Source organism: Lynx rufus, unplaced genomic scaffold (assembly GCF_022079265.1).
Source record: "Lynx rufus isolate CCGP_SWC_20201006 ecotype Redwood Valley unplaced genomic scaffold, mLynRuf1.p SCAF_14, whole genome shotgun sequence".
Classification (NCBI taxonomy): domain Eukaryota; kingdom Metazoa; phylum Chordata; class Mammalia; order Carnivora; family Felidae; genus Lynx; species Lynx rufus.
In genome coordinates, this window is record NW_025814828.1 from 15,561,211 (window position 1) to 15,581,433 (window position 20,223).

Here is a 20,223-nt window from a genome sequence, read left to right on the forward strand (position 1 = left end):
ACATGCATGAGCAGCAGAGGGGCAGAGAGAGACAGACGGAGAAAGACGATCCCAAGCAGGCGCTGCGCCATCAGTGTGGAGCCTGATGCGGGGCTTGATCCCACCAACCGTGAGATCATGACCTGAGCCGAAATCAAGAATTGGACACCTACCCGACTGAGCCACCCAGGCGCCCCAGCGAAGAGAAATTAAGAAAAGCAATCCCACTCACAGTTACACCAAAAATAATATAATACTTTGGAATAAACATAACCAAGGAGTTAAAAGACCTGTAGTATGAAAACTATAAAACACTGATGAAAGAATTAAAGAAAAAAAAAAGGAAAATGTCCCATTACAAAAGCCAACATCCTAGGATCGTCAAGGCTTAGGGAGTCATTCACTGTTTTGCGACACTGGGAACTCATGACCTCAAAGAGTTCATCTAACTTCTAAAAAATCCTGACTTTTTATTGGGCAATAACTTATAGGCTTTGCAATACTAACTTCTGATTCTTTCATTTCACATAATATATAACTGGTAATAAAAAATCGAATGAGGAACACACAAAGAGCAGTAACCAAGCCTCCACTTGGCCATGCCAATATGAATCGAAGCATGTGTAGACGCCTGAAAACTACTCAGAAATGTCCCATGTCTTCTGTAAGCCACCCACATCGTACCTCACATTTTCTTGCTTCTTCCTATGTACAGTAATTTGTGACTGTATGCTCTCAACAACCGTGCAAACTACGTCGTTGAGACTGGGTTTTGAGGCCTTCCTTGTAACCGTGTTGAGTTTTTGTTACGGTGTGCAAGTTACGTGCAGATCAGCTTGATCCGTCAAAGCTTGGTTTTAGGCTTTGTTAGGGTGGGTTAGGGAGGGGCTGTTCCTGTGGCTGCCTCTTCTGGGTTCTCAATTAGATGCCAGGTATGTTCAGCACAGTTTTTCTACCCTGCTTGGCCAGAATTCTAACATGTCTCATCACTGGTGACTTCTGGGATGCTCACTCAGCTCACAGCCCACCCACTCCCCCGTGCTGATTTTCTTCCGGGCCTGGTGGGGTCTTGCCCTAGTGATGCACACTTTAGCATTTGGCAAAACCTTCTGGAGCTCTTTCTTTGCACAGCTCACTCCTCTGCAATTGCCTGCCCTGAAAAGTCCAGTCACCTGGGCAGCCCTGAATTATAATCTCTGTTTCCTCTATCTGATGAGTCCTCTGCTTTCTGTTGGGGCGCCAGTGCCCTACACTGCAATTTAGAAAGCGCCCCCGGGGTTGATGCGGAACACTTCTCTCAAGGGTTACATCTCCATGCTTTGTATTACCCAATGCCTAAAAACAGTGGGTTCATGTATTTTGTCCAATTTTAACGTTGTCTATGGCAGGAGGGTAAGGCTGACACCTTTGATTCCATCATGGCTACAGCCAGAAGCTGTATACTCACTTAAAAAGGCTGTTTCTTTAATTAGAATTTATTTGATTCTAGATTTAATAGAACTTTAAGCTCTATCTTTAAAAGTCTGAGCTATTTCAAGGTCTAATTCCCAAAAGAAGTCCTAGAGAAAGAATTTCTGAAATGAAAAGACATACAAGAGTTTTTAATTACCCTGGAGTCTCCTCTGCTAGTCATAGACACCTTTCTCTAACAGGAAGGTGGAATATTCCCTAAGGAAAAGTAGAGTCGGTGTTAAACATCATTACATGCAAAAGTGAAATATAGGCAGTAGGTCAGTGCCACCCAACCTTTTCCAGATAATGGCACGCATATAAAATGATAATATTTTGATGGCATACTGCTGGAGGCCAAATGTTAAAGGCCAACAACCCAGAAGGGGGTCCCGGCTACCTAAGGCCCTTTCCATCCACCTGGAGAGCTGAGGGGATCACTACCCAATACTCCTATAACCCACTCATAGCACATGGGTTAGGAAATGCTACAGAAGTAACCCTTGAATCTGGATGTCAGCAAGAACTGCGCAAAAAGCTGAAATCAACTCTCAGTCCCCAGAAAGAGAACAGAACTTCCACAGACCTTATGAGAGGCAGGCAGGCAGGCAGGCAGGAGGAAAGCCCGAAGGGATTTTAATAGGAGACAAGCCAGAGCAGAAGCCCCACAGGCTGGTTACTCACAGCCTGTTTCCCGTTTAGAAAAAGATGCTTCTATCTGGAGCCTCTTCAGAGAACAGCACCCAACAGATAATTCCCTAACAGTCCAGCTCCAGGATCACCATTCATACTGCGCAAGTCCCGGAGTCCTGGGGTACGGCCGTATAGCTTGCCCACAACAAATACACAGGAATAGCTTACTGATTTCATTATTTTATTTTTAGGTTATATAATCTCAAGTTTCAGGAAATATTTAGGCCTTTAGTCTTTTTTCTAATATCAGAGTGAAAGACCCTCTACCCCCATAAATCTATTTAAAAAAACAGTCATCATGTGAAAAGGAGATATTTGCAAGAGAGGACCTTTCCTGTGTACTCATGATCGGGCTTTATGCGCCATAGGAACCATTAACATATGAAGGCACATGAACAATTACACACAAAACACAACTCATTAAGGAAGCACTTTTACATTTCTTTGGTCCATTTAAACATAATCAAGTATGCAAAGTTATACATCAGTATTTTTTTCATAGAAATTTCCCCTTTTCTACTTGTTAAGTCATTTACATTGAGATGACCACTTAAGGCTCAATTGTGAAAACGGTTTCTAATGGGACCTTCGGTTCGTCCGAAGCACATGGCTAAGAATACGTTTACCTCTCAAGGATGTGCATCCTACAGCTGAGCTCTCACGTGCATTTGTGTTTAGAAAACCGCATATTCTGCATCCCAACACATGCTTTTCTTCCATTAAAAGGGGAGCAGATATAATAAAAATCATTTTGCTTCTTTGACAAAGAGTGGCATTTATAAAGCATCTTTCATTACGCTTTAAGAGATTTTCTGAGCTCCTGCACCACCTCCAAGAGAAACAAAGAAAGCTGTTAGGGATGAGGGTTGGGGAGTGCCTTCATTTTACAGATAAGGACCAGGAAGGAATAGGAGGTGAAAGACAGAGCCATGATCATTATGAACGGCAAGATCGGCCAAGCCAGCTGCAGCAGCTATTGGTAAATTCATAAATTCCTACCTTCTATTTCTATTCTTCACCAGACAAATCTACATTTCAGTTTTTCTATTAGGAAAACTTATTCCTTGGCATAAAAATTTGTTTGGTGATGTTTTTCTCTACACGCAGCAAATTTAGCTTACAGACCTTGGGCAGGGAGTGAAAAACACAATTCCCAGCCGAATCCAGGCCCTCGGGCTGCTCAGCTGAGTCCAGGCCCGCCTGCTAGGTAGAGTGGGGCTACATCTGTTTGCCACCTTGGGGGAAAAGCTCCGATACGGGAGATTTATGGTCTTGTGTTACAAAGGATATTCTCGGGAAGACCGAGAACAAAACCAAGGTCCTTGAAATTCATGCAATCACTTATCAGGAAGTTATTTACTAAATATTGGGGCTCCGATGGTCTTGTAAGAACAAAAGACCGACCAACATTCTCTTAAGGGTATCTCCGCAGAGCCAAGGTTTTTAATTTTGCCAAAGTCCAATTTGGCAGTGTTTTCTTTCACGGGCTGTGCTTTTGGTGTCGTGTCTAACAACTCTTTCTCCTATGTTTTCATAAACAACATTTTCTGCTTTTTGTTTTACATGTAGATCTATGGTCCATTTTGAGTTAATGTATGTATTAGGTCTAGGTCAGGGCATTTTGGTTTTGTTTTGCTTATGGATTACCAATTGTGCCAATACCATTTCTGAAAAAGATTATCCTTTCTTTCTCAAAGTTTCCTTGCTCCTTTGCTGAAAATTAACTGGCTGTATTTTGGGGGTCTGTTTCTAGACATTCTATCTCAGGGGGCAGCAAACTATAGCCCATGGGCCAAATCTGGCCTGCTACCTATTTCTGTTCATTCCACTAAGAACAGTCGAAACATTTTTAAATGGTTTAAAAAAACCAAAAGAAGAACATTTCAAGGAATGTGAAAATTACACAAAATTCAAATCTGAGTGTCCAAAAATAAAGTTTTATTGGAACTCAGCCACGCCCATTCATTTAGTTCTCTGACCGCTTTTGCATAGTTGCGACAGAGACCATAAAGCCTAAAATATTTACTCTCTGGCCCTTTACAGAAAAAGTTGGCCAAGCTCTGATCTAGAATATGAGGATCCATATATATATATATATATATATATATATATATATATATCCATGCAGAACCTCAGGGCCTCTCTGAATGCCACTGTAAAAAAAAAAATGCTTGTAAGGAGAGAAGCTTTAAATAGAACCTCTGAAAGCCCTGAGGAAGGCAGAAAAGGAAGGCATTTAATAGCCAGCTACTCTTTCCAACTAGGACAAAAATATAAAGGCCTTAAGTAAAACTGTTCTTAAAAGGATGAATTGTACTGCACTATATAGTTAACTATAAAATGGAAAAAATTTAAGTCCAAAAGATATTTATTTTTAATGATGTTTTTCTTAAATAGCCCCAGGAGTCATAAACGAAGAAAAAACACTTGTAAATGTGAAAGATGACAGGTTAATGTCATGTGTGTAAGGTGTTTTTATAAAAATCAATTCGAAAATGACACATAAAATTTTCAACTTGAGTAATCATTTTAAAAAATGCACACTCCGATCAGATTAGCAGAGATTAAAAAGAATGATAATATCCAGGGATGACAAGGATAGGAAAACATATTCTCACACACTCCTGTGGGGAGACTAATTGGCACAATCTTTCATAACATCACTTAAATAGCTTTAAAAGGAACTGAGGCAGCATTACATTTAGCGAGTCATCATCAGGAAATAATAACAACCGTTAACACTGATAGATCACTTCCTCTAAGTGAGGCATTCTAAGTGCTTTACCTACTTGAACTCAGTTCATCTTTGCGACACCAGGAGGTGGATACTGTCATCACCCCCATTTCACAGATGTGAAAACTGAGGCACACAGATCGCGCAACCTTCCCAAGGTTACACAAGTAGTAGAAAGTGGCAGCACTAATTACGTGCACAAGAATTTACAGAGCGATGACTGCACGCAACACAGTCTAAAATAAGGAAAACCCAGAAACAAGCTAAATATAAAAGAGAACTGTGGCACTTCATATATTAGGATGCTAAGGAACCATTTAGCCATGCTGCCAAAGACAGGCATGATATATTTTTTAAAAAGAGGCTTACAAAATAGTGTGTATGATACAATCTTGTTTTTATTTTGAACTATAATGTGTGCGTGTCTCTGTGTAGAACATCTGGAAGGACATCGCTCAAATACTGAGAGGTATCCGAAGGTGGTGAGGTCACAGGTGATTTTGACTTTTCTTTGTATTTATCTATTTATCTGTTTTTTTCTCATTTTTCCTCAAGAGAAAGTATTTACATGATTTTAAAGTATTATTTAAAAGTGCATCCCATGCCACTTTCCATCTCAGAAAAGCCTATTTTAATAAAATGCAAATGTGAATGCAAAAATCTTTGAGATACTTTAATAAGACGGAGGCTATACAACTAGAATAAATTACTTTTATCCTAAGAAAAGTCAAAAAAGAAATAATAAAGGGGAATTTCAGGGAAAGTACTGAACTAAATTTCAGGACAGTTCAATATATGAAGGAAACTTCCAGTCACTGGGAATTTGTTTTTCTTCTTCCCATAATAACTTATCAGAGCCATAACTATAATTCAACTTTTAGATTTCTAAAGCCTTTTCAGCCACATCTCCTCTGATTCTCACAAAAGCCTTGTCAGGGTAATGCCAACAGAAAGGTTAGAAATAGAAAGAGTTTCTCTAATTCCTTAAGACACCTGCAGGTTTTTCTGGGTGTTGTAGGAGAAAAGTATCCCAAGATGGTGTTGCACAGATTACTAAGGCCCTGCCACTGAAGCACAGCTCTCTGGACAGAGATGATCATGACGCTGAATGAACACTAGGGTCCCTTTCAACAGTTTCACATAACTTGTGGACGCATACACGGCTGGAGATTCTCATCAACTGCGAAGAACTCATCTATGGAAAATCTGCAATCATGGCCAGCAAAATTTTGGGATGTTATTATTGTGTTGACTATCTACTGGTGAACTAAAGAGAGATTTTCTACCACCTCAAGTCCTATGTTCGCCAGCCTCATCTAATTTAACGCTGTGTTTATGATAATAAACAAGCTTAGGGAGGAAGAGTTTTGATCAAACGCACTTATGGTATCAGGATTCTTCTCAACAGTCCCCATGTCCTGGTTACATTACAGAGGAAGCAAAACAGCAGTCAACCAAATGTATTCCTTGGGATTTCTAATGGTCTGAGGAGGCGATATATTGTGACTTCTGTTGCTAGTAAGGACATATGCAGTCTAACAAGACAGGCCATACTGCAAAAAAAAAAAAAAAAAAAAAAAAAACCAAAAACAAAAAACCCAAAAAACAACAACAACAACAACAACAACAACAAAACACATCCCATGACATAAATGACTTATTTGCTGAACACTGACATTCTTCAAATGTGTGTAAACCCAGATGGTCCCAGACCTGTGCTTAACTTCTTCGTTCACTCATAAAGCATGTCCTTCTAATGGGTCTGTCAGCGTGTCATCATTTTCAGGGTGACACGTGCTAATTTACTCCTCACCCTTTAAACCACATTTAATCCTAGCGTTTAGCTCTGCTAAAAGCTTCGGCAGTGCAGAGAGAAAGGGTCAAGGCCGGCAATCTATTTAGCTGATGGACTTTCTTAAGCCAAGCTGAGAACCCTTCTTGAGATTCCTACAGCCACTTCTCTTTGAGGAAACATCCTTACTTCCTGTGGGGCCGGAAGCAAGGAAGTGTGAAAACATTCTTCTCGTGAATAAATGTTTCAATTAATGAATTAATCAGAGGAAGCAGGAAGGGAAAACACACATTAGAACAAACAAAAGAACTTATAATCACAGAATGACTTAAGAAGCTCAAGACTCCTGTCTTTCCCTTTCTCTGTCTCTCTCTCTCCCCCTCTCCCTCTCTCTCTCGCTCTTTCTCTCTCTCTTTTTTCATACTAAAAGCAAGCAGAAAACTAAGTAGTACCCAGGCCCAGAAGAAAAGAGGAAGGTAAAATATGCTGGACATGGGCAGAAAGCAGAAGGAGGATGGGGGAGAAGAGGGCTTTAGGCACAAAAAGAACAACATTAGCCCTGAGCCGAGGTCATCATTTCCTCTGCACTGATTATCTTTCATTTCCGGAGAGGTGACAATGGAATCATAAAGGCATGGATGGTCCTGAATCTAAGCGATCACAAACATGGGCACCAAAATGCAAGTGGGTGGGGCAATGGCATGGTAATATCACTTTCCTGATTAAATAATGATGATTTCATTAAGTTAGAAAGAAAATTTGATAGGCACTTGCCCTAGATAGCCAGAAACAGAGTGTGACTCGGTGAAAAGACAAGTCACCACTGGAAGTGACAACCCCGCCTTCCACAAGCGTCCGACAGCCCCACGAACAGCTCAGGCAGCACAACCGTGCCCTGGCTCTGCCACATGGGGACCCTTGGGAGGGCCACCTCCACGCTCTGGGCCTCAGTTCCTCCTTTGCAATGTGCACAGGACACCCGCGGTCCCACCTAACTTCCAGGACTACCATGAGGGAAAGGAATGGCGACGAGGGGCCCTGGGCTCTTGGTGCCAGCCACCCGGAAGCATCCTACACTGGGAAACCATGCTGGCGCGTGTAAATTGGCCTGTTATTAAGTTAGGTGTTCAAGAGCTGTCTAGAAAGGAGGAAGGTAGAGATGAAGGAGGCCGGGTTAGTTAGTATTCAGTCCTAACTCTGCCTTCACAGCAGGTCAAGTTCCAAATATTGAAGGGTCGCTGGTCTGACATACTCTGAGGAGAAGGTGAAACTCCCCCTGTATTTTTTCTGTAGTGGCTACTGTATATTTCTACCTTTATCTATCTAATCTTTTGGCTTCTCTCTTTCTTTAGGGTGCATCTATCAGTTTCCTTTCCCGTATGTCAATACTGGTTTACATTGCTTCTCCCCTTCCCTCCATCTCCATTGCCACATGATTTTTATCGGTAATATTATCTTCCTTAATGTTCACCTTCACGTTATCAAATAGGCTTATGCCTATGAAGAAACGGCGGTGGTGGGGAGGCGGTTGTGTCTGCTTTATTAGGGGGTCAAAGACATGGTCACTCAGGGGAGCTTTTTAACAAGAAATACATAGAGTTCCTTATTTACAAAGGGGTCACATGGGAAGCCCTTCCTTTCAAGTTAGGGGGGCCGAGGCCAGGAGACAGTGGGCAAGGAAGGCCAAGGGCGGGAACATCGGCCCTCTCCACAATCGGGCTCCCTCTCCCCCATGTGACAGCGGCCAGGGCGAGGAGCGCCATTTTGATGGCGGCCACCATCACTGCTGAAGCCTGGCCTCGCCTGTACCAGGCTGCTGTCAGCCTTTCTCCAAGGAGCTCCCTGGTTGGAAACCAGACCCAGAGGCTTCTGAACCCTTTCAACCATGCTCTGAGCACAAATCACGAAGGCAGGGATGGGGGCGGCAGGAACACAGATGAAGGAGCTATTTTTGAGTGACTGGAAATAAAAGCTAAACACAGGTGTGTTCTGTGCAAGTGGAAATGTTCCTAAATCCGTAAGAATTCTTTATAAATAAACTAAAAAACAAACCATTTGGGTTGCCACATTTCATCCTAGTTTCCAGGGACACACACAAATAATTCAGGTCTTTGCATATTATTTCAGGAATCATGGAGGGCTCACAGGCACCCACTAAGGGTGTCTGACTCATTTTCTAGAAAGCTACACAAAATGACAATCGAGGGCTAAAAATGAGGGCAACGCCCGCCCTGTGACTCCTGCCACAGCACAGAAAAGCAGGGCAAAAGGAAACCACCTTAGCCGACTGTCAAAGAAAAACACCGGTGGAATTTGGGGTATACTGAGAACCTCTAACAGCAAAAGCAGTTGAATTTAGAGAACAGCAATTCAGGTCTTTCCTCTCAACTCATACATACAATAAGGAAGCATATCAAAATACACATTAAACAAATCACAGTGAAGCTCTTCTCTTTATAATGTCCATGGCACATACTCATCTAAACAAATTTCTAGGTGATCCTTTAACTCAGAGGAAAATTAAGAGTTTTCTGTAATGTCAGCAGGGTTTGACAGACACGGAATCCATTTTCCCCACTTTTCAGCAAGCAAAATACTTAGGATGTATTTTTTTCTCAAAATTCTTGCTGAAATCTCACCCATTGTGAATTCTGAGCTATTTTCGGGCAGATTTTCCACCACTGCTACCCACCTCATATCAAGGTGTTCCTCTTCCAGCAGCAAACTGGGCCCAATCACGAGAGCCCTTCTTCCCCACGTCCGAGGTCAGAGAAAGAGCAACCAAAGGTGAAGCAACAAAGCATGTATACACAGCACCTTAGCAAATCCTCGTGGCAGCCCTGTGAGGTCCACTTTCTGGCTGAGGAAACTGAGGCTCAGAGGGATTAAGTGACACACCCAAAGACATACAGCCATGAATGGCATTGCTGGAATTCAAACCCTGGTTTCTCAGAGCTGGTAATCTACATGGCACTTGTCATTTTAACATACTTCCAAACAACTGGAACGCTAGGTCAAGGCTGGCAGATACTTCATGGGAATAAAAGTCAAAATCTGCACAAGGACAGGATATCAAGAGACCTGATTTCGCGGACCATAAAAAACAATAATAAAAGCAGGGGGCACCTGGGTGGTTCAGTCGGTTAAGGGTCCGACTTCGGCTCAGGTCATAAATGATCTCACGGTTTGGGTTCGAGCCCCACGTTGGGCTCTGTGCTGACAGCTTGGAGCCTGGCGCCTGCTTCAGAATCTATGTCTCCTTCTCTCTCTGCCCCTCCGCTGCTTGTGCCCCCTCCCTGCTTCCCTCCCTCTTTTTCTCTCTCTCCCTCTCTCTCAAAAATAAATAAGTAGACATTAAAAAAAGTAATTTGAAAAAATAATAAAAACAAAATTGATAATACACAAGGGACATTTTTAAGTTACAAGCAAAAAATGGGCCCAGGTAGGTACATGACACAGCATGAGTTAAGACTGGCTATATTATTAGCTATTGAAAAAGCAGCTAAGTGGGTAGGCAGAGGGCATCCCGGGGGGCAGGAACATGGTCTGGGTCAGGTTAGGGAGGGTACATGAGTAAGACAGGGCCATCTCAGGAGAGCTTGTTGTAGAACGGTGATGTGGCCCAAGGCCAAAAAGCCAGATTAAGACCAGAGCGCCTGGGCAAATGAGTGCAAGGAGAATCAAGCTGGATTTGACAACGAAGGTGAAGAAAGTTGCTAAAGACTTTCATTGGAGCAAAGGGGTCACATGAGCAAAGCACCATTACAGGATGATAAATAAAGGGGCCTGGGGTGGCCACCCCGGGGTTCTCCTCCGGAGCAGGTGCTGTGGAGGGTGCTGGGAGAGGGAGGAGATGAGGCTCTCTGCTCAGCCGGCCCGGAGAGGTGTGGACTCCAGCGTGGGCCTGGCTGCCCCACGGACAGGAAGTGGCAGGAACACAGGAAGGCAGAATCCCCAGGCTCTGGTGCTGCTGGGCTCGAGAGTGGGGGCAGGGCCGAGCGAGGGGGAGGAAGTGTCAGAATGACACAGCACCTTGGGCCTGAGGAGCAGGAGCAGGGTATAAGCCAGGTCAAGGGACTGAGTGTATGGCAAGGATAACAAGGTCACATTTTACAAGCATCTATAAGCTGCTTCAGTCTCTAAACTGCTTCTACAGGCATGAGGATAGGAAAGTGAGGAAATGCGGTACAGCTCCCGGACACTCCCGACAGCAGCCTTCCACATCCGCCCATGCCCTTCTCCCTGCCGTGCGGATGGAGGACGGAACCAGGAGAGGGTCCCTCTCTGACTAAGCTCTTTAGAAAAATTCAATTCTTCTTATCACACTGGATCTCGAGCTGGTAGGAACAAAACCATCAAGATGAATGTGTTCTCATATGTAATCAAATGACAAGGACGGGAATATAATATATTGAGGTAGAAACAGATGTATTCAGATAAGAGACCATCCATGGTAGTTTTTTCCTTTTCTCCAAACCTTATTAAATATTATTGATACATCTGGTTCTCAGTTAAAAAGAGGCTTCCCCCTCCAAAGAAAAAGAAAAAAACAGTAACATGCACCCCTGCTTTGCAAAGAATGGGTTATTTGACTCTCCGTTTGCTTTATAGTCACAGGGGAAAGTAATCTATCCCTTTCCCTGTAGGACGAAAACCAAGGATCTGTGCTAATTAGCGAAGTATCTGTATTGTGCTTTACGCCTATTTAACAACTTCTTTATTCCAAGTATTTGATTAAGGGTATTGTTCAAAATAGGAAACGCACCATGCAGACACAGGCCGAAGGAGGCACCACTTAAGGACAAGGGGAAGGGTGGTAAGGAAAGAGAACCGCTTCCGCCTCCTTGGCAGAAAGAGCAAGAAGGGCAGTGTTTTACCCTCCTGCCATGTAAAACACTTACAGAGACACGCTAAAACAAATGCAGGGAGAACAGTTTACAGATAAAGCAATGAGCACATTCCTGGCCCATCAGTAGAGCTGGGGATCGTCTACTATTCCAGAAAAGCAGTCTTAGCAGTGTCTTCCATTCCACTGTCGTATGGAAGAGGCCAGCTCTCTCCCTACAATACTTTGATCTTTGGTGAGCTGCTTAGCCTCTAGGGTCATTAGTGCCCTGGTATCTTTGGTTCCGGCTCTTAAAACACACAACTTCTACAGCCATTTCTTAAAGGTAACCGTCCTGGACTATAAAAGGTAAATCGTACCCATCACTTCATGGACACACATGGGGGCGGCGGGGGGTGGGCCGGCGACACTGGGAGCCCCTCCCTCTCAGTAACGGCCACAGGAGCAAGACCCAGGGCCTAGCTCCCCCACCCTAACCCCTGCTCTCTCTCACCTTTCCCTGCACTCTGCACCCTGCCAATAGCATTCTAGCCCTGCATGAGCGCAGGCAGCCATTAGGACCCTCAAGTCATGCTTGTACCAACAGCGCCACACATTCCCTGCCACTCACCCGGAACCAAGAATGAAGCACCCAACACATCTTAAACATGGCTCAGCTTTTCGCTGCACTCAACCATCATGAGAACCCTATTATCTCAGACAAAAGGCTGTATATTCTAGGAATCATTTAAATAATACATCTTTCAACAACCTACTGGGTGAGTACCATTGCATGAGAGCATAAATAGTACACGGTTCAGGCCCTGTTAAGCTGCATCAATTCACACAGATTTTACAGGTCTCTGTATGTTTACAGGGCTCTGCCTGTAATGGTAATGAAATCATACAACCTTCTTAGCCCAAACAAGACAAGCAAAATTCTCTCAGGCATGCTACCTGTCTTTGATGTGAACAGCAAACATTCTCTAAGCGTTTTCTGCCTGAGAGGCATGACACAGCTTTGCAGCTGGGGCTGCTGCGGAGGGCGGGCTCTCCAGCCAAGCAGGCCGCCTTCTGGGTTAGGCCTTCTGGGATGGAGTTCTCTGCAGGGCCATGCAAAACTGCAGCTGGCTCCAAGACAAACAGAATCTATTGGATTTTCAAGTTCATTCATTCACCTGGATATATTGGGCGTAGCCTGATCAAGAGGAAAGAGGCAAGATTCTCCCTCAGGAGAGGACAAAAGGAAAATCAAGTGTTTCAAGGGCTAAACCAACATCTTGTACCGTCCAGTCAACACCTCAAAGCGGTTCACGGTTTGAAAGGCAGGAGGGAACCTTTGTTTACCTTATTGATGAGAGTGACTATATCTCCTTCTTTGATTGTCAATTCATCGTCATTCTGGGCCTCATATGGAAATATTACTTTGCAGTAATCCTTGGCTGTAAGAAGAAAAAAAACACAATCTTTAAAATGCTTTATCTAATGAGCTGGTCCAGGAAAAGATGCCCTCTCTTACAGTAACTTCAGAGAAAAGCACACTTAACAGACAGGATGTAATGACTGCATAAAGAAAGGGTCACCCTCAGGAAACTGCCTAAGATTGCTCATTTGGGGCTCACGATTATTTATTCTCTTCATTTGCCCCCCTCACAAATCATGTGATGTCACAAAAAGGCACTGACTGTTTTGTGTCTCTCAGGCAGAAAAGCAGAAGTTTCTTCGTTCTCAGGTATCTATTTTATATACTCTTTAGTTTATATACCATTTTATATACTCTTTGGGTGCATGCATCAGCAGACGTAATCTAAAAGAACAAAAAGCTTAAATTCCGCCCTAAGAGCCTTTGTCCACACATCACTAAGTTGGAAACAGGGTATCTGTGTATGTTACGAAGCAGACACAGTACTCCAAACAATAAAAAAGACTGCATTATGATATATCCCCAGAGAAAGATATTTGTGCATGAATAGGTGTCAATCACAAATAGCCAACGAATACCGACTAAATGTTCCTTATACGTATGTGTATGTCGGTGATGGGGGGGGGCAAACTTGTTCAAATATGTCCCATGGAGTCTCTGTGGGAACCTGCCTATTTAGGTGTGGCTGTTCATCAGCAAGGATATGTACCAGCCCTCACAAAAGAGAGAAAAACACTAAGGCCACCAAAAATCAGTTCAAATATGTCCTCAATTATATACTTTTGAAAGTCCATCCGATGTTAGGGGCATCTGGCTGGCTCAGTCAGAAGAGTGTGTGGCTCTTGATTCGAGCCCCACAGTGGATGCACAGATCACATAAATAAATAAATAAATAAATAAATAAATAAATAAATAAACTTAGAAAAAGAGAAAGTCTATCTGATGTTAAATTATCTCTATTTACACAAAAGCACCAGCTTAGAAGAGAGCAAAAACATTTGTCAGGTAGCCAGGAAATTAAGACTTGGAAAGCTGGGTTCAATGACTTAGGACAGAAGGTAGAAAGAAAAATTCAAGAGAATTACTATCTACTGGGACAGGCATTTATTATTCTGCAGCAAAGTCAACAATCCTAATGGCTTTGAATGACCTTAGATATTTTCTAAGGATCAGGCCAGTTCGTGCAGACAGATCATAACCTAAAGCTATATACACAAATATCAATTATATTGTCCCTAGTACGATTTATATGACTGAAATGTGGGGGTTTTATTATGGTTAATGTCATATCAACCAAAGAGAGTGATGTATGAAATAAAGGCAAGAAAAAATCTGTAATACGGACACACCGTGGTCTAGGGTTGTTTCTGACATGACAGGAGAACAGAGCAGAGAGAGGGAGGGAGGGAGGGAGGGAGGGAAAGAGGGAGAGAGGGACTCACTTTCTGTGCAAATGTTTTTGCTTTCTGTCCAATGGACAGAATATATCAGTTACATCCCCTGTTCTAGCATTGGAAACCATCTGTCTTCGTTACTCTGGGCCCCCGATGTGTCTTGTTCATTAAGCCGTGCTGAGGGGCACTCGTTCTAGGTCCCATCAATACTACTCTGCCTAAAGATTCCTAGGTCCACATAGTTACCAACATTCCATCTTTCTTTAATTAGTAATAGCAAACCTCCCAAATTCTGAATTGGCCAAATATTCTAAAAGGAGGGAAAAAGTTAAGCATCTTAAAATTGGATAATGATAGCTCTTTGCCAATTTTCCTACTGACTGTGCTAGTGAAATATGACTATCCAACCTCAAAACTTACAACACTAAAACAAATACAGCGCTACTTTAGAACTGCCTGCAGAGTCCCAGCTTGAAGAATAATTCATTAGATCGAAATCATGGAAATATTTTACAAAAAAGATAAGACACTCATGGTCAACAAAGAAAAAAGAACAAGCATTGTTTCTATTCTTTTCCATCAAAAAAAAGTTAACTGTGTGGTAGACATTGGTTCACAGTTCCCATTCCCCATCCCCTTCCCAGTTCATATAATCTTGCTGCCTTCAGGTATTACATTAGGAAATGGGGAACCACCCACAGCCTTAGGGATGAGTAAGCTACGTCTAGGCAAATGTTGCTCTCGTTCCCTTTTGTCAGTGATTCGTTTAGGGGTGAGCATGTGATCTACTTCCAGCCAATGAGATGCTAGAGGAGTTCTACTGGGAGGTGGGAGGCTGTTAGATTTTGCTCCCTGATTAAAAAAAAAAGAGTGGAGAGGAAAATAGTTGCCTCTGCCTTTTGGCTTTTAACACTGACATCCTTGTTGGAAGACAGCACAACGTTTGGCACTATTGCAGTCATATTTCAACCATGAGAGGAAAGCCAAGGAAATCACAGAGGAGGGGGGTCTGAGTCTTGACACTGTTGAGATGTCTGTCGAATTAGCCAACTTCAGGGGGCCTGTCTGGATAGCTCATTACCAGACTCCATAAAACTCTATTGGTTACCACTACTTTGTGGCTGCATAGGTATTTATCACTCAAAGCAGAAGGCACCCTGATATAAAGGAACTTGGTGGAAGAAAGAGGACACTTCCAGTTACCTCCTCTGAAACACTTGGCTATCATCTGCCTCTTCCTATGCCTCTGTGTTACTTTCTAACCCCCAATCTCTTCCCTTCATCTACCTCAGGACCTGGCCCATAGGAGGGGGTCAATAAATGACTGTGGAATTGACTTATAACCAACATAAGGAAGAAATATTTATAAGAAAGTACTAGCATGCCTTTAAAATGTTTCATGGAGCCATTTTGTTTTCCGCCCAGTTTCCCTAATATTTAAGGAGGGCAGGTATCCCCCTGCCTTTCTTTTTTAACATCTTTAATGACATATAATTTTTATGCCATAGAATTCACCCATTTTAATTGTATGGTTTGAATGGTTTTAAATTTTTTTTTCTTTTTTTTTTCAACGTTTATTTTTATTTTTGGGACAGAGAGAGACAGAGCATGAACGGGGGAGGGGCAGAGAGAGAGGGAGACACAGAATCGGAAACAGGCTCCAGGCTCTGAGCCATCAGCCCAGAGCCCGACGTGGGGCTCGAACTCACGGACCGCGAGATCGTGACCTGGCTGAAGTCGGACGCTTAACCGACTGCGCCACCCAGGCGCCCCTGAATGTAATAAATGTATATAGTTGTACGACAATCAACATAACCCAGTTTTATTTTTTAATGTTTTATTTATTTTGAGAGACAGAGAGAGAGACAGAGCGAGGGCGAACACAAAGAGGGGGAAGGGCAGAGAGAGAAGGGGACAGAAGATCCGAAGTGGGCCTTGCGCTGGCAGACTGACAGCAGTAAGCTCAATGTGGGACTCGAACTCACAAACCGTGAGATCATGACCTGAGCTGAAGCTGGACACTCAACCAACTGAGCTACCCAGGAGCTCCGACATAACCTAGCTTTAAAACATTTCCACCAAGTATACTGTTTTGTGTGTGAGGCACTGGATATAGAATTATCTGGAAAGCACCAATTTAGATAAAAGTAGGAGATACAGGTGCCAGTAGCTACTGTCAACTACCACTGGCTATGAAGCAGGTTTCAACATCACACTTGCCCCTTTTTGTATCCCTACAACCAGACACAGCTCCCACTCAATGCTGCTTGACCCCCTAGTGATACCTACAAAGTGGAGGAAATTTTGAGAGACAGTTAAACAGGAGGTGAGGGTTATGGGCCAGGAGTCAGGACAGTCAAGACTAGGTTCAGTCTCGGCTGGGCTCTCCTCAGCACAAAATCTGAGGCAACCGTGCAATAGCTCTGGACATCAGTGTCCTTAGATGTAAAAGGAGAGGCTGGCCGAGGAGGGACGGGAGGAGGATCTGGTTAACTTCAGCCGAACACTCTAAGCAAATTTCAACTTATTCTAAAATTGCAATATACAACAACTAAAACCAAGGTTTCTCTGGTTAAATTAGAGAGTGGGGCTCGCCCATCTTCCACCCAGGTCCCCAAAATAATCTCAGTAAAGCTCTGGAGGCTCCAAAAAATCACACTGGACCGGGCCTGAGTTCTAGCCCGCTCTGACACGTCACGGCTCTCGTCACAGGCACTGTAGCTCTGAAGATCCCTGATCAAACAAGGCAACCACAGCCTCACATTTTAAGTTATTATGATATATTTGAAAAGAAGAATTTGTTTTTACTACTGAGGCATTTGGGCCCTAATTCAGCAGTACTGGAAAATAAAAACATGCTGCTAGTTTGGATATACCAATGGTTTTAAGATATAAATAAATGTATAAGCAAAAAGAATGGATTAACTGAGACTATGATTTTAATTTTACATCATATGGAATGAAGATGTTCTCTACTTTAATTCAAACACTTATTGAGGCACCACCAGGAAAGAGACATTGTCAGTTCTTGGGCCTGTGACATGCAAGTCAGTCCAATCAGCCATCCCACCCTCGCAAGGAAGTGACAAATTGATGCCTGGGGAAAGGCAAGGGTAAAGGATGACAAATTCACAAATGTGTGAATAAGCGTAGACTCACTCTGACGGGATACGGCTGGGGTGATGCAGAGGAAGGCATGATTATGTTCAGGAGGGAGTTTACAAAGGAGGAGGCATTTGATATATCTTGAAAGAAAAATATAATTCCAAATCCTTTTTGGACGTGGGAAGATTACAGATTTTAAATGAGTAGCAGACAGAGATGAAGAGGAAGGGAATGAAATTAATTTGGGGGGCAGGCATTTTCCATCTATTCATCAATTAGATGGATTTAATTAGTCCAAGATCAAGTAGAAATGAATGCACACATGCACATAAAAAAAATAAAGGCACAACTTATCCAGTGATTGAGATGAATTTGTCTCTATTTTTTGGAAAGATTTTTTAAAAGCTAATGAATTAGCCTAAGACTGAAGTCCTAAGTCAATTCTTTAGCTTTCTGTCTTCTTAAAAATGTTTATGTATTTATTTTTAAGTAATCTCTGCACCCAATGTGGGGCCCAATCTCACAACGCTGAAAGCAAGAGTTGCATGCTCTTCTGAAAGAGCCAGACAGGTACCCCTTAAGCCTTTTTGTCTTAGAGTCCTTGAAGAATCTGATAAAAAAAAACAAAAAACCAGTGATTTCCTCTTTCCAAAAGTAGGAAAAAAAGACACATTCAAAGGTGCAGAGAAAATGTCGCGTACAAAAGGTTCGAGGACCCTGACACCAAATCAAGATCCCTTACAGTAATTATTGACTGGCATTCCAATTTTAAGGAACTTGTTCTATTAAAACTCCCCAAGAAGTCCAGTCATGATTCACATCTCCCTCACCAAAAAAACCCACATTATTTCAATCTCTAAACTTCTAGAAGTTTATATAAGATTAAAAACAGACTGTTTAAGAAATTGAACTCACATGCACACAGCCCATGACTCTCTTCAGATGATTTTATAATCTACTCATATAAAAAACAAACCAACTTAAAAAATGCCCTCAGCTTAAAAAACAAATCAAAGCAGAACAAACAGAATAAACATATCAGCAAGCAGTACATAACACACACACACACACACACACACACACACACACACACACACACACACCAAGGAAATAACATTAAATCCAGGATGATTCTCTGGACTCCATTTTAGGTCACGTAGATTAAAACCCCATGTGTCACAGAGTCTGGTAGAAAGCCTTCTAGAACTTCCAACAGCGGTGGAAAGTACCAGGTAACCCTTATAACTGTTGTCCTTTGGGATTCCAGAACAAAAGTATCGAGCCCAGGGTTGTCTACTTTCACCAACATCAAAATCTAAGGTTCTTTCATTAAAGTGACAAATATCTGATGCACTACTGGTTCATAATCACTTACCCAAAAGCCCCGAGGACGGAATTTTTCAGGTTTTTGGAAAGAAATTTATTACACATACCACACAACAGATAACATCCTCAGCTGGGGTCTGGAGCTGCACCCAACCATCAAATACATTAAAATTCTGCAGCAAATGCATGATTTGTCACCCAAAGTAGGATAAAGACTATACATAAATGCCTATTAGTCCAGGACAAGGTTTATATCACCCCAAAGTAATAAAACCTTTTAGTTTTCTAGCTTTTTGTATTTTGGAAATGCAATAAGGGTATGGACTTCTGTTACATTCTGGGGGGAAAGAGACTAAGTTAAGTGAGACTGGTACCTGGTTCTCAAGGAGCTTATAACCGAGAAGAGGAAATGAGGCACGTAAACAGAGTTCTTGACGAGGCAACAGTGAGGGAAAGGTAAGACTGATGTCTTCAGGTTAAAGCACCAGAGCATCATGAATGGGGAATCATTTCCCAAAGGGAGGATTTAGGCTCCCTTCTTAGAGGGGTAAAATGGCACCGGGCTCTGTACAATGTTTGAGGACTTTGACCAGAGGAGTAGGAGTTGGCAGGGGTGGGGGGGGGAGTTTTCCCCAACCATTCCTGTGACAGGTGGGGCACCTGCTCCTTCTATGCCTTCCCAGATTCCCTTCTCTGGGGGTCCCCGTCAACAGGTCTGAGGTGGGACGAGCAACCCACAAGCACCCTGGTGATTCTCATCAATAGGGAAGCTCAAGGAACAGTCTACATCAGTGGTTCTCACGCACGAGGGGGCATCAGTGCCAGATGGAAGACTTGTGAAAACAGAAGCCCCGAGGTTCCTGATTCTCCAGGGCTGGGCAAGGCCCGGGGATCTGCATCCCTGACAGGTTCCCAGGTGATGCCGATGCTGCTGGGCCAGGGACCGCGCCGTGAGATCCGCTGATCCAGCCATGGGTATTAGCAAATATTCAACACTAGCCAAAAGCGAAACAATGGTGGGGACCTGGAGGGAGGGCCAGTGTGGTGGTGGTGCCACAGCTGGGCGTGCCAGATCACAGATGTAGATGGGACATCCAGTCCTGAGTCAGTCTGAGGAGCTGGGGCTAGTGAGGAGGGCCGGAATGAATACTACGCTTGTCATTTGGTCAGTAAATGTTAACTAAGTGCCCACTGTGTACCTAGCAGCAGAGAGGCAGCAGTGCCCTCGTAGAGCTTACTACAGTCTGCACCAGCCGTTCACAGATAGGGCCGGTTTGCTCCCCAGGGGACACGGCATTGCCTGGAGACATTTGTGGCCGCTGCAGCGGGAGGGGTGGTAAGGAGGTAATGGAGGCTAGAGATGGTAACCATCCAATACTGGGCACAGAACCGGCCTCACAACAAAGGGCGGCCTGGTCCAAACGTTCATAGCGCCAAGGTGGAAAAACCCTGATCTACACTTAAATTCAGATGGGGAGACAAAACCTAAGGCGTACGTCACTA

At 43.2% G+C, this 20,223-nt stretch overlaps 1 protein-coding gene across 3 annotated transcripts in view; it reads right to left on the bottom strand.

The window, feature by feature from the left end:
- The window catches only part of SH3KBP1 (SH3 domain containing kinase binding protein 1), a 334,904-nt gene that overhangs the window by 75,255 nt on the left and 239,426 nt on the right, over nt 1-20,223 (bottom strand). For all 3 annotated transcript variants that reach the window (XM_047075975.1, XM_047075977.1, XM_047075976.1), the window contains one exon: nt 12,820-12,914. In XM_047075975.1, coding sequence (XP_046931931.1) covers nt 12,820-12,914 — 95 coding nt within the window. The remainder of the gene's footprint in view (nt 1-12,819; nt 12,915-20,223) is intronic.